This window comes from Mus caroli, unplaced genomic scaffold (assembly GCF_978045245.1).
Source record: "Mus caroli unplaced genomic scaffold, Mus_caroli_1 scaffold_10, whole genome shotgun sequence".
Lineage (NCBI taxonomy): Eukaryota > Metazoa > Chordata > Mammalia > Rodentia > Muridae > Mus > Mus caroli.
Window position 1 is genome coordinate 54117693 of NW_028227265.1, and position 16271 is coordinate 54133963.

Below are 16271 nucleotides of genomic sequence, written 5' to 3' on the forward strand. Positions count from 1 at the left end.
GAAAATGTCTTGTTGGTTAGACCTTTATCTTACTACCAGTACCCAAGGCCTGACTATAGTGTTAGAATTACATAGAGAGGAGGAAGTTGAATTACTCTGCACCATAGAGAAGAGGGAATCCATGAAATGCACTTTGATTTTTCAACTATGTCTTAGAACTCCATATTAAAGTTAGTAGAAACAGAACACTGTATGATGCTGGTGTATGAAAATGTCATAAGTAAATCTATAATTTTTACTAGGATAACTTACTATGTTAAGTTAAAAAATAATTTAAAAGAAAAGTCAATTAATTTAGCCCTCCTTATTTTTATTTAAACATACAAAAATTCTCACTAGAGTATAATCCCATATAGACAATTAAAACTTTAATAATCTGACCCTCAAATATTAAAAGTTAACATTGCTTTACCTACTAATTAGCATTTAATGGTGAGATTTGTGCCTGAGAGAATAAAGAAATATAAATGTTAATGGGTGTGGCCAAGAAAATTCCACACCGTAGTACAGAATAGTCATAGGTCTCTTTGCTATATAAAAATCACTGAGAAAAGTATTCTATGGCATACATTTTTCACTATCCCAAAGTACCCAGCATTTCCTGCTGGGGGAAATTTATCTATCACTTAGTAAAAAATGTAATTACCTTAACAACCAGTTTATGGACAATCCTTTTCCAAACTCCCCAAAAGATATGTAACCTGCTACAATAGGCAAATCTCCAGTGCCCACAAGTTGCTAGTTCTAGCCTGGTGTAGGAATTCCTTTAAGTAGGAATTTATATAAGCAGGAGCCAAATACATATTTATATACCCTCTCTTTATACAAAGAAAATGAGATAAAGGTGTGTGCTCCAACACATGGACTGGTCAGTGAGACTACAAGCCCAATTTCCCTAAAGCTAGAAGGCAGTGGACAGAAAACAGCATCACTTTCTAAGCCACTCAGCCTTTGACTTTTCTATAAGGACGCAAATATTTTGAGCTCTCTATGCTCCCAATTCAGTTGATTCCAAATTCAGAGGAAAAACATTGTCTTATTACTTCTTATAATCTTCATAACTACCCCCTTCCAAATCTCCCTCTACTATCTACATTTTTAAGGAAAGGAAAGACTGTTTCTACTCACCTAAAAGTCTATGGAACTCATAATTCTGTTACCAAGAGCTCAGTATAGTTATGGGGCAAAATATGATTAAGGAAGTCAAAGTTAAAACCGTTAGCATATAAATCATAGTTCTACAATCATCCTGACAAGGGAAATATTTTAGAAAAATCATATCTAGAATTAAAGGTTACTTTAAAAAATATACTATACTAGTACCATATGCCTGTTATATTAAATTTGCTAGTATATCAGTAACATAAAAGGTAGAAACTTAGTCTCCCACAATTCTGCAGGTCATCATGCCAAAACCAAGAAGCTGCTGAGACTGCTATTCTTCAACGCTATTTTAAAAATGATCCTCCTCGGGCATCATCCTGAGTGAGGTAACACAATCACAAAGGAACTCACATAATATGTACTCACTGATAAGTGGATATTAGCCCAAAACTTAGGATACCCAAGATATACGATACAGTTTGCTAAACACATGAAACTCAAGAAGAATGAAGACTGAAGTGTGGACACTATGCCCCTCCTTAGAATTGGGAACAGAACACCCATGGAAGGAGTTACAGAGACAAAGTTTGGAGCTGTGACGAAAGGATGGACCATCTAGAGACTGCCATATCCAGAGATCCATCCCATGATCAGCATCCAAACGCTGACACCATTGCATTCACTAGCAAGATTTTGCTGAAAGGACCCAGATATAGCTGTCTCTTGTGAGACTACACCGGGGCCTGGCAAACACAGAAGTGGATGCTCACAGTCAGCTAGTGAATGGATCACAGGGCCCCCAATGGAGGAGCTGGAGAAAGTACCCAAGGAATTGAAGGGATCCGCAACCCTATGGGTGGAACAACATTATGAACTAACCAGTACCCCGGAGCTCTTGACTCTAGCTGCATATGTATCAAAAGATGGCCTAGTTGGCCATCACTGGAAAGAGAGGCCCATTGGACTTGCAAACTTTATATGCCCCAGTACAGGGGAATGCCAGGGCCAAAAAAATGGGAATGGGTGGGTAGGGAAGTAGGGGGGAGGGTATGGGGGACTTTTGGGATAGCATTGGAAATGTAATTGAGGAAAATATGTAATAAAAAAAATACAGATAACCTAAAAAAAAAGCTGTGGTTGATGGAAAACAGAAAGGATGGAAGATATGATCAAGCATTGCTGTGTTTGTTATGATAATGTTTGCCATTGTCATTGACTACATTCTTATACTACATAAAGGGAAATATGTAATATTCTTCTTGTAACAATATTTAAAAGCAATATTATAGTAATAGTCTTACAGCTGAATAAAATTGAAGTCTGGATGAAAAAAAATGATCCTCCTCTCCTCCAAGTTCTAAGAGCTGCCAGTAACCTCTGCTCACAGCAGACTTGCCACCAGGGTTCAATGGTTCCTCTTCACATCTGCAGTCTCCTACTCTCTTTGTGACAGTGTTTCTAGCTCAGCTTTCACTGCTCTCTCCAACCCATGGTTCTCAAGTTAACTTTAACTAGAAAGATCCTTCATTGTTATTGTTGTTGCTTTTGTTTTTCTTAGTAAAATAACTTTATGAGTACTAGTTTGAATCTTCCAGTTAATGTTATTCAGCCTACTGAAGACAACTTAGGGGACTTTTTTTTTTTTTAATCTGTAATGACTGGACAAAAAAAATCTGTTTCCATCAGAATTATAGTGACAATCAACACAAAACTAAATTAATATAAACAAAAAGAAAATGTTTCTACATTGTAGGTGGAATGTGGGCATAGAGAATTAAAACTCCTACACTGTGAACATGTTAACTGCTTTCTCAAGAGGAACAGAGATTTACATGAGCAACAGAGTCCAGGTAAAGTTTACTTGCAACAATACCAGGTTCAGAGACCTAACCAATATTGTTAGGACTTAGCTTTTCTCCATTACTCTGTGTTGACTATATTCTAAAATCCCAGGCTATGGTCTCTGCTACCTCCAGGCTCATTTTCCCCTGGCCTGTTGGAGCTTGATCATTCAATCCATCACTCTGGCCATAAAATAGTGAATCACTGGGTATGCCTGAATTTCACATGTGCGTGGATCCAAAATAGAGGCATATTTACCATGTTTTTAACAGAACTAAAGGATCTTTGGAAATCCAAAGCATGTTCACTAAAGATGATTGTCACTACAAATAAGAAACTATATATAAGAAACTATGATTTTACTTCCTCAGAAGAGCTGGTATAAATTACTCATGTGTGAAACACAGGGTGTGACCTTCACCCCCTATAAAACACTTGACATGCTATTAATCCTTCCCCACATGTGAAAAACATGAAGCAAGAATAATCAGACAACTTGAAAGTCACACTCTGTTTTGGGATTTTCTGGGATAGTAATATTAGAATTACTAGAAGGAAGATGGTTTTTAAAATCCTGATTATTTCTAAATTCTTATGATAATAAGAATTCATGTTTAAGATCGTATAACTATATCAAAAGTTTTCCACATGAGAACCCCTGTTACTGGAAAAGCAATGAACCCCCTATTTATTCAGAGTACTTGCCCCACGTCTATCTGTTTCAAAGATGCAGTATGAGGGGAGGAAGAACACAGATACGCAGGCCGATGACCCAGACATGTGTCAAGGAGGTCTGTGATCTCAGTAACACAACGTAAGCAGGAAAAGTAAGTTCTATAGCAAGAAGTGAGAAGAAACAACAAAGCAAACTGAGAAGAAAGAACAGAGACACAGTTTTCTGTGTGACCATCTTGTTCACCTCACCATTCAGCCTCTGTGCACAAAGAAATAGTTTCAAATCGGAAAGCTTCAAAGATCAAATTACTTAGTGATATGAAAATCAACATTTTTTCCACTTCATTGAAACATTTTTAAAAATATAATTTAGTTTCTTCTTTCCTTATAAATTGTCAAGGATCCCAGATTTAAATCCTTCCAAATAATTTTGTAAAAATAAGTTTTAAAAGGCAGTTTTAACACATTTGCTACCATTGCATGTGTTCTAAAGGTCCTTAAAATATAGACGAGAATATTTTATAAACATCATTGATCAAAACACTGTTTGATAAGTTGTAACTGTGGCCAAAGAAATCAGCATAAAACAGACATTTTTCCTTAGAGATTTCTCAATTGCTTCCTACATATGCAGCACTTAATAAAAAAATCATTAACAAAGTGCATCTGCCTTTGTTGTATATGTAAAGGAAATGATTTGTGATTTGATAGCCAAAGAGGCATACATGCTCACACATCTCTACACATTTACAACTACCCACACATACACACCTCAAAAACTAATTCATTCTTTCCTCTCTCTCTGTCTCTCTGTCTCTCTGTCTCTCTGTCTCTGCCTCTGTCTCTGTCTCTGTCTCGGTCTCTCTCTCTCTCTCTCTCTCTCTCACACACACACACACACACACACACACACACAGAGAGCAATCCTTTGAGACTAGTTAAAAACCTAGCATCAATACTAAATATATTGGTCATATATAAATATTAACTATCACAATGTTCAATTAAAATTGTAACTAACCCAAAAGTAAAACTATATGCCTTTATTCCCAAAGAAAAGCATAAAGACATTTACAATATATGCTTTATGATGACTATAGAGTCTATATAATATGTACTGCAAAAACTAACTTCTTCATGTGATTCCTCATGTGATCTCTAATTTCTGAAATTCATTAATTTGATAACATATCATTCAAAATTCTAATTTATACTAACCCAGAGTAATAAGTTGTTGGAAGAATGAAAATTGGAATTGCTTAATCAGTTACTGTAAAATCTATAAACTTGGAGAGAAATTGAGTTCATATTTTTCCTTATTTTACTCTAGTAAGAAAAACGTCGAGCATAAAGAACATATTTGCTAAAGCTATTTGATATGATAATTGTCACAGCATTTTTAAAAGTTGATATCTTTGGATCAAATTCAAGGAAATGTTTAGCATGTTCTCACATAGATAGATAGATACACCATTTTCAGGAGAAAATGCAACCCAATTTGTCAGCCTGAGTAGAGTACCAGTACTATAACGGATTTTCTCTTTCTAATCTCACAAACCCTAATCAACTTCTGAAATTAATGTCACTGATACCTTAGATCACATTTCCAGTCACCCCAAAGTGAATATGAGAAATGTGTTCAAGAAGAGGATCCAAGGTACAACCTAATGTATGATTTTTGAGATAAGAACCTTGACAAATGAGTGGCAATTTTAATTCACACATGAGTTTAATCAGTGCTACCTGCCAGGGCACATACAGAGGCTGCTCCCCAAATGTCTATGACTTCCACAGAGTCTATAAAGAGGTTTCCCTGGAGGATCACTGTGATTGGACTCTCACAGATGCTTCACTCCCTCATCATGTACCACACTCCTAACCTTCTGTATACAAATTCACTGCCAAGAGGAAATACATCCACAAAGAGACTATGACTATAATGAGCTACTCACCTTCTCTACCAGACTCTCACAACTCATTTTGTCACTCTTAATGTTTTATCCCAATCTTCACAGTTTCATATCTATCATCTTTCCTCAAACCATGTCATAAACTATTATACACCAAATATCTCAAGACTTTTCCTCTGATAAGTTGGTATTTCACTATATTGTCCACGGTGTCCTTTGGCTTCCTTTCTAACATCTCTCATCTTAAGGACCCAGCTTTCCAGCAGCTCTTGTTTATTCTTTTCATCCATCCCTCACACTCTGGGGCTATGTAAAATCAGTCTCCTCATAGAAACTAACCAATCTTTTTCCTGTCCTCTGAAAATAAAAATTGACATAACCAATTCATTTCCATACTCTACCAAAAAGTGTACCAGAATGACCCCTCTCCCAGGTCCTTCTGATTCAACCCCATCTTCAAGGGAAGAACTCACTTTGACATTCATTTTTAAATATAGACATAACACCATCCCTCACCTGTCAATCTGCGTTTAATGCCCAAGCTCCTGTCTCTCTCCTAAGACACTTAGTTACCTGTTCTGACCCTGTCTAAGGCATTGTTCCTCCCTGGTAGAAACATGAACACAAGGACACTGTGTGTCCTGTCAATCACCTCAGAGCTCCTCATTTCCTTCCCTTCTTTTTATTCTCACAATGCTACAAATCCCTGGGGCTCAGATCTTAGATTTTTTTTCCCAGCATCATCTCCTCAAGGTTGATGACTGTAATAATCTCTATATTTTTGTGGTTTAAGAGGTAAACACTAAATTTAGATACTTATGCCACAAAATCAAATTTGAATGTCATTGTAAATAAAATATCTTTCAAATATTGTCATAGTCCATTTTGTGGTGCTATAACAGAGCTAGATTTAAGGAAAAACTACTTGACATCATGACTTCGATGTTTAAAAGCCTCCTTGTACCTACCATATCCAAATCCTAACTACATGCCCAGGAGCTTAATGTAATCTAGATTTAACCTGAAAGTCTCCTTCGTGGTACTAAAAGACACCATGTAAACTTCTAAAGAAAGGAAGCAACTGATAGTCCTACTCAACTCTGGAGGCTATGAACCACAACACTTACCAGCACGGCAATACTAGCTCTAAGGGTGAAATAGAGACACACGGACCTTGGCAGGAACCAGTTAGACATAACATCTGCCAATCAGAGAGAAATTGTGCCTGGTATTGGAAAACCTAGCCAACTATTCAGGCTTAGTGAAGTCATGGATCTTAGAGAACCTACGACTAAACGTGACTAATTTCCACATATTCGTCCTTATACCCACAGATAAATGTAGTTCTCACAGCTCATCAAGAAAACTTCTCTTTACAACAGAAGGAGACCATCACAGGAAACTACAACCACTAAAAAAAATGCTGGTTGTAGAGTCCAGTTTCAGCTTCCCTACAAAACAACTTCTGCACCTAGTGTTTAGTGATCACTGCAGAATAAGGGACATAAAGATTGTAAAAGCCAGAGGAACATAGAATTTGCTGTGGGACTGAGTTTCCATGTAATGTCAGAAGCTACACCTATAAATTTTCACCAACATGACTGCTTGTGCATGAAGTAAACATGCTAACATGGAAGGAAGAAAGCTCATGAAGTCTCAACCTAAGACAGAGAACTACAGGCAACCAAGGAATGCTGAAAGTGGCAGAAATATTCTTTCCAAGGGAAGAGCACACCAATTGTCCATCCATTATCAAATGGTTAGCCCTTAAAATATACACAAAAGCAACACTACACAGACCAATCAGGTTGTATTTATGTATTTTTCAATACACACAGACACTGACATGGACATGCACACATGTGCATGTGTGAGGTTAAAGTTCAATGTTAATCAATATCTAGTGTCATCTCTAAGACCTCCTTATCCCCAGGTTGCACTTTAACTCTCCACAATCATTTTCATGTTACATATCATCAGGCACACATGACTAGACAGGATATTCCTTCTTTCTTATATTACAAATAGCTATCTTTCAAAATTTACCAAACACTTTAGAGTTCCTGGGAATACATCTATGACTGCACAATCTGATGAGATATTCTCCTATTGATTTCAAAGCAGCAAACTAGCTTATATTTAAAGTAACATCCATATGTTTTATGTTTTATTCTTATGTTTTATAGGCCCCACTTGAGTGAAGGTCATACAAATTAAACATGCCACATATGAACTTCTATATCTGAACTAGTATAGTTTTTTCTCCTTATACCTTACATGATAAATGGGTGTTTTTGGACAAAGATATGAATCACACAATTTCAGTACCTTAAAAACTCCCGCAAAGAGAGATTTTTATATTCAGTCTTCAACTACTGCTCTCTTAAGTATCAGATCTTTTTTCCCAACCTTCTAACAGCTATCTTGATATGCATATCTACTTAACAGATCTAAAAGTATAATATTTCTAGCTTCCTCTATTTCTTTCCCCACCTGCCTAATATCTCATTTTCCCATGATATGGTTTGAATATTTGTGTCTGTGCAAAATTTACATTTGAATCTGAGGCCTAATGTGATACTATAAAGGTATGGGACTTTTGAGGAGTGATGAAGTCATAAGGGCTTCATCTTCTACCATGTGATAACATAGCTTTAATTCTCTCCAGATCACGATGCAACATGCAGGTTATATGTATGTATGAGATGTATGTAACAACAGAAATAGATTACAGAATACTCTGAATTCTTTTCTAAATTCAATGATATCTGATCAGTGTTCTAGTTTATAAACCTTAACATCCTCATGTCTCCACACAACCCTGTTAATTTTTTGAAGACTGTTCTCTCAGCATAGAGTCCACTAACTCTGAATTTACAGACATATATTTAAAGAATCAATAGCGTCAAGATCATTGACAGGAATAGCATTGAGAAAGGATGCAAGGAGTAGTAGTGGTTTCAATGAAAGTGATGCCCCCCAACCCCCTGGCTCATATAGTTTGGTTTCCAGTTGATGGATCTGTTTGGGAAGGATTAGGAGGTATGGCCTTGGTGGAATAAGCATGTCACTGGGAATGGGCTTTGAGATTTCAAAATCTCAGCACCATTTCCAATGCTGTCTCTGTCTTGCTTATGCTTATAGCTCAAGCTATAAGCCCTCAGCTACTGCTCCAATGACATGCCTTTCTGAATGCTGCCATGCTCCCCAATATGATGGTCATGGACTCAATGCTTCTGGAACCATATGCTCCAAGTTAAGTTGGCTTGGTTATAGAGCTTTGCCACAGCAATTTAAAAGTAACTAAAACAGGGGTATTCTTTGGTCAGCTGAATTGAGAATAAAACAATCAATTATTGCAGTGCTTTATCTGAAATTTTAATACATTAATGATCAATGGATATCCAAGGAGGGAATATAATCTATAGGGTTAATTGGGGTTTTCTTGTTGTTGTTTGTGGTGATTTGAAAGAAAATGGGCCCCATAGACACATAGCAAGTGACAATATTAAGAGGTGTGGCTTTGTTGGAGGAGGTTTGTCAGTAAGGTATGGGCTTTGGGCTCTCAGAAGTTTATGCCAGGTCTCTTTCTACTGACTGTGGATCCAAATGTAAAACTCACAGCTACCTCTCAACCACCATGTCTGCCTGCATGCTGCCATGCTTCCCACCATGATAGTAATGGACTAAACCTCTGTCGTGTAAGCCAGTCCCAATTAAATGTTTTTCTTTAAAAGAGTTATAGTCATGGTGTCTCTTCTCAGCAATGCAACACTGACTAAGACATTGTTGTTATTTGTTTTTCTCTGCTTTTATCTGCTAAAAGCATAGACTAAAACCCTAGGCTGTTTAGGTGCCTCAAAAGTCTAGCCCTATCTCTCCTCCCTGCTTCATTTTCTAATGGATATCATGATCTTTCACCCTTCTGGGAATTAAAACATTTTTCCCACAGGTGAATGAGGCTTCTCTCTGCTCCTAACTGTAAAGAAATGTCCTATAATCCTATTTCTAGTGAGATCTTTGCTGGTAAATTTTAATTCTGCCCTTTAGTTTGTTAGTTATTAGTGTTCCCATGTACTTTTCTTTTATTTCTAGTTCAGCAATTGCTATGCTGTAGGATAAGAAATTACTGTTTATGTCTAACATTGATTTATGAGTCTTTTTGACTTCTGTTCCCCCAGTTCTGAACAATGTCTGACAGAGAAAGAAGAATCTTTGCTGAAAAAAAGAACTATAAACAGATGAATGACTTAGGAAATATTTTAGAAATACCTAAGCATTTGACTACAAAAATAACTACAACTGTGTTATAAGGTCATTTGTTTAAGCTGTTACTACAAATAAAACAGTATTAACTTTGCTTAAATGAAACCAAGGCTTTTCCCCTTACTACACTTCTAATAATACATTTTTACTAATGTTTGTGTTATGGAAAACTCTACAGCCTGGGAATTCTGTTCAGGGAGCTGAGAAAACATCCTTAGAAAGAAGTTGCCTGCCCTGTCTGTTCTCATTAATAGAACTTAAGCTATTTAGTAAACGAGTGTTCTCAAATAATCTGTACTAGAAAAAAAAAAATGCCACTAATGGAAAACACAACAGCCAGTTCTGGTTCCTAGATCCTTCCCTGTTAGGATGCTCTCATCACAGTTTCTAGCAGACCAAATCTTGGAAACTCCAGATATCATCATCCTCAGCCTTCACTGCTAAAACAAAGTTCTAGATATCATCTGAACCAGAAATTTTCATTTCAAGTTCTCAAAAAAGCAAATCCTTCCATGTGTTGCTTTTCCAATTTTCTTGCCTCCATTCAAAGCTTACCTTCTTTTAAAAGATCTACAGGGTGGCACTTCTCTTTTATATTCGACACATGTGGCTCCTTGAAGGAAATCTGCTGTGAGGCCTCAATTAAAGCTGTGCACTTGGAAGTGTCCCTGGGATAGCTTATGCTTCTGAGAACCAACCGATGTTCTTGAACTACATTAAGAATTTCACTTTTCTTAACCTCAAAAGGTATGAACTTGACAGTTTTCGGTTTTTGGTGTTTATTTTTAAAGACATCTATAGACGTTCCTTGAGCCTTATTCTATAAATAAAACAAAAAAATAAAAATTTAATATTAATTTTTAATATAATTACATAGTAAAATTTATAAATAAATTTTATTGAGATAAAATCACATCATAATTAACTGCATTTTCAAAAGTATCTCTCTAAGAAGATATTTACTGCAATATGCATGATGGTTATCAGTTATGTCCACACTCTAAAGTTGTTCCCAAGAATGAATGTTACAATTCACTTCTAAAGAAAAATGAATTGTCTAATAGCAGCTTCTGTCTCAAAAGAGATATTGTAAAATATAGGCACACAAACTGCCATCCCCAAAAACTTACATACAGGCAGCATTTTTCAGACTGAACATTTAGAAATATACATGAAAGTGTGTGTGTGTGTGTGTGTGTGTGTGTGTGTGTGTGTGTGTGTGGTATTTAGTTTTTAAAAAGAATGCATGATTTTAAGGAGAGCAGGGAGGGTAATATGGAAGGATTCCAAGGGAAGAAAAAAAAAGGAGGAGAGAAATTAATAATAATTAAATTATAATCTCAAGAAATACAGTCCCAGAATCTATTTTTACATAATTTTTGTGTATGTATTTATATATACAATTTTAATGAGTCTTTTCATTTGGGCTGACAATACAAAAGCCAAAAACCACATAACAAAAACCAAATACTAGACCTAAGAAGCTTTTTGAGTTGTTAGCTAGGGCTGTCCAGAGGAAGCCTAAAGCATACAGCCTGTTGGCATTTTTTATTTATTGCCCTCCAGAGGTGTAAGGGAAATCCCAATTACTAAAGGCACTATGCACTTTACATAATGTTTAAATTTAATTTTTTACCATCTCTGAGAACTCTTAACTGTCTATCAAGTTTCCAAATCTTTCTCTGCTAAACTGGAAATCACTCAGTATAAATGGATATGTGCTGTCATGAAAACCATATTGATAACAGGATATAATTTTTCAGATGTTTTTAATGACATGTTTCTTAATTTTGAGCAACATAGTCAGTGGAAGACTAACACAGCTTCATGTCTCTGAAATGCAATTATTCATATAATATCAGTCCTACAGATGGACAGAGCTGCTTACAAAAAGTCAAGTTGTTGTTACTTCTAATTGTTGCCAACTCAAGATGTCATTAAGCTTTTGGTAGTATGATCTTTACCACTTGTCACAATGGCTGCCCAGTCTTCAGATGTCCTGCCTGCTCTGCAAAGCCTTTTCTCCAAACTGGGACCCTCAAGTTTGTCAGCCTTTACCCTCCCACCCTTCCTAAGACTGCACAACTGCCTGATACCCAGCAAATGTCTGTTGAGCAGGTACAATGCTTGTTGCTGGAGAAGTAACATTCAGAGAAGACAGCTTACACTCCAGGGACTACAGACTACAACAGAGAGTTTTAATGCAAAGTGACATGAGAAAAGACACAGGTACTCATATCAGGCTGGGGCAACAGGAGAGGTGCATCTTATGGTGAAGTTTCCATTTTAGTTTTATCTAAACAGCGTCAAGGGAATACTTACTTAAAATGATAAATCCAATTAAGTGTTAACACCCTTAAATATCAAATGTCCAAACCATATACATGTACATATGTATATATACATATATATACACACACATAAATATATAAAATCATTTGAATAATTATTTGTGTGTCATCTGAATCAATTATTATAAAAGCCACTGAAGGTGTCACTAGTGCCCATGAAAGCCTTTGTGATTATCATTACTGTATTCAAAAGTCCTTATTCATTTTTTCTGAATAAACACATTAAATAATGAAAAGCACTACCTCATTTAATCTCTTATGATGTTGGGCAATAAGAGATTTTGCTTCTTGCAAAAAATCTCGCTGGGTGGTTTCCAATACAGGGCCTAGAATAGAAACAAAGACATTGTTCTGAATACAAGTATTTGTTTAATTGCAGAGACAAGGTCTCAAACTGGCTTGCACTTTGCAATGCTCCTGTCTCAGCCTCCCAGGCACTGCTTAAAATAATCACTTATACTTCCTTAAATCAAGATGTGAAGCTAGAAGATTAAATTTTGAGGACAGTTGTGAATTTTTCGGGGCTCTATACAAGGACTTTCTAAATAATCTTTAAAATTAGATTCAAAAGAATGAATGTAACATCTACTTTTATATAATATCTACTATTTTGAGAAGAAAACCCAATTATAATGGTCATTATAATGAGCTAAATGATTATAAATATTGGTTCCTAGAAAAATAAAGAAAATAACAAACTTGAAATATCCATCAACTTTGACAATTCTTTGAATATCATCTTTTAAATATTAAAATATATTTTGGGCATAAAATATTAACTCTCACCCTATTGTTTAATGCATATGACTATATATTTCTTTGAGTACATTTACCTTATAACTTGTTGATAAAGTAACAATTATAGAACAAAATGCCTCAATAAATCAGTAGGGCTAACCTGGAAACGAGAAGCATTCACGCCTAATGCCCTGCAGTGTTATATTAATAGCGCTTACTTCATTTTTATTTTTCTTAATTTATTAATGTCTTTTAGCCAAAGCTACATATGAAGTCTCTAGCATGTACACTGTATATCATCTCATGTATTCTAGTCCAAGAGTCAGTTTTCTTTTAAAATTTATTTTCTGTATGTGAGTTCACTATAGCTCTCTTCATGAACACCAGAAGAGGGCATCAAATCCCATTACAGATGGTTGTGAGCTATGATATGGTTGCTGGGAATTGAACTCAGGACCTCTAGATGAGCAGCCAGTGCTCTTAATGGCTGAGTCATCTGTCTGGCCCCAAGAGGGTTGTTGTTTGTTTGCTTGTTTGTTTGTTGTGAAAAAGTCTTCTTTTTTTATTGGATATTTTCTTTATTTACATTTCTAATGTTATCCCCTTTCCCAGTTCCCTCCACCTGCTGAAACCCTCTATCCCATACCCCCTCCCCCTGCTTCTATGAGGATGTTCCCCACCAACCCACTCCTGTCCTCCCAGCCTGGCATTCTCTACATTGGGGCATTAAACACCTGCAGGCCCAAGGGCTTCTCCTCCCACTAATGTTCAACAAGGACATCCTCTGCCACATATGTGGTCAGCGCCATGGGTTGCTCCATGTGTATTCTTTGGTTAGTGGTCCTATCCCCAGGAACAGTGGGGGGTCTGGCCTGTTGACACTGTTGCTCCCTCCATGGGGCTGGAATCACCTTCAGCTCCTTTAGTCCCTTCTCTAATGCCTCCTCCATCAGGGACTGCCAAGCTCAGTCCAATGATTGGCTGTGAGTCCCACCTCTGGCACAGCCTCTCAAAAGACAGCTATATCAGGCTTCCATCAGCAAGCACTTCCCAGCATCCACCATAAAATCCAGGTTTGGTGGCTGTATATGGGATAGATCCCCGGGTGGAGCAGTCTCTGAATGGCCCTTCCTTCAGTCTCTGCTCCACATAACACTCCTCCATTGCTGGTGGGATTGCAAGCTGGTACAATCACTCTGGAAATCAGTCTGGCAGTTCCTCAGAAAATGGGACATGGTACTACCTGAGGACCCAGATACACCACTCCTGGGCATATACCCCGAAGATGCTCCAACATGTTATAAGGACACATGCATATTCATAGCAGCCATATTTATAATAGCCAGAAGCTGGAAACAACCCAGATGTCCCTCAACAGAAGAATGGATACAGAAAATGTGGCACATTTAAACTATGGAGTACTATTCAGCTATTAAAAACAACAAAGTTAATGATTCAAGCAAGTGGATGTAACTTGAGAATATCATCCTGAGTGAGGTGACTCAGTCACAAAGGAACACAAAGCCTAAGAAGAAGAAAGACCAAAAAGTGGATGCTAAAAAGAAGGGTGAGCAAAATACACACAGGAGGAAATATGGAGACGAAGTGTGGAACAGAGATGGAAGGAAAGAGTCAGCTCTTAAAGACGGCCTTTAGAATTAGTTGCTTTGGATGCTTCTTGAACATTTGATATTCCTCAGCTGAAAAATTCTTTGTTTAGCTCCGTACCCCATTTTTTAATAGAGTTACTTGATTCTCTGGAGTCTAACTTCTTTTTTTTTTTTTTTGTGATTTTTTTTTTTAAATACAATAGAACCATTTTTTTCTATCATTTTCACATGACTTAAAGGTTTTTTTTTTAATATTTTTATTACATATTTTCCTCAATTACATTTCCAATACTATCCCAAAAGTCCCCCATAGCGCCCCCCACTTCCCTACCCACCCATTCCCATTCTTTTGGCCCTGGCATTCCCCTATATTGGGGCATATAAAGTTTGCAAGTCCAATGGGCCTCTCTTTCCAGTGATGGCCGACTAGGCCATCTTTCGATACATATGCAGCTAGAGACAAGAGCTCCAGGGTTCTGGTTAGTACATCATGTTGTTCCAACAATAGGGTTGCAGATCCCTTTAGCTCCTTGGGTACTTTCTCTAGCTTCTCCATTGGGAGCCCTGTGATACATCCAATAGCTGACTGTGAACATCCACTCCTGTGTTTGCTAGGCCCCGGCATCGTCTCACAAGAGACAGCTATATTTGGGTCCTTTCAGCAAAATCTTGCTAGTGTATGCAATGGTGTCAGCGTTTAGAAGCTGATTATGGGACGGATCCCTGGATACAGCAGTCTCTAAATGGTCCATCCTTTCATCACAGCTACGAACTTTGTCTCTGTAACTCCTTCCCTGGGTGTTTTGTTCCCAATTCTAAGAAGGTGCACAGTGTCCACACTTTGGTCTTCATTCTTCTTGAGTTTCATGCGTTTATCAAATTGTATCTTATATCTTGGGTATCCTAAGTTTTGGGCTAATATCCACTTATCAATGAATACATATTGTGTGAGTTCTTTTGTGATTGTGTTACTTCACTCAAGATGATGCCCTCCAGGTCCATCCATTTGGCTAGGAATTTCATAAATTCATTCTTTTTAATAGCTGAGTAGTACTCCATTGTGTAAATGTACCATAATTTCTGTATCCATTCCTCTGTTGAGGGACATCTGGGTTCTTTCCAGCTTCTGGCTATTATAAATAGGGCTGCTATGAACATAGTGGAGCATGTGTCCTTTTTACCGGTTGGGACATCTTCTGGATATATGCCCAGGAGAGGTATTGCTGGATCCTCCGGTAGTACTATGTCCAATTTTCTGAGGAACCGCCAGACTGATTTCCAGAGTGGTTGTACAAGCTTGCAATCCCACCAACAATGGAGGAGTGTTCCTCTTTCTCCACATCCTCGCCAGCATCTGCTGTCACCTGAATTTTTGATCTTAGCCATTCTGACTGGTGTGAGGTGGAATCTCAGGGTTGTTTTGATTTGCATTTCCCTGATGATTAAGGATGTTGAACATTTTTTCAGGTGCTTCTCTGCCATTCAGTATTCCTCAGGTGAGAATTCTTTGTTCAGTTCTGAGCCCCATTTTTTAATGGGGTTATTTGACTTTCTGGAGTCCACCTTCTTGAGTTCTTTATATATATTGGATATTAGTCCCTTATTTGATTTAGGATAGGTGAAGATCCTTTCCCAATCTGTTGGTGGTTTTTTTGTCTTATTGATGGTGTCTTTAGCCTTGCAGAAGCTTTGTAGTTTCATGAGGTCCCACTTGTCAATTCTCGATCTTACAGCACAAGCCATTACTGTTCTATTCAGGAATTTTTCCCCTGTGC

The 16271-nt window shown here is 37.2% G+C and overlaps 1 protein-coding gene across 1 annotated transcript in view; it reads right to left on the reverse strand.

Moving 5' to 3' along the window:
* Iqcm (IQ motif containing M) overlaps positions 1-16271 on the reverse strand; it is a 513003-nt gene that overhangs the window by 364498 nt on the left and 132234 nt on the right. The window contains exons 4-5 of the mRNA XM_021170291.2: positions 12392-12474; positions 10353-10617 (exon numbers count right to left, since the gene is read on the reverse strand). Coding sequence (XP_021025950.1) covers positions 10353-10617; positions 12392-12474 — 348 coding nt within the window. The remainder of the gene's footprint in view (positions 1-10352; positions 10618-12391; positions 12475-16271) is intronic.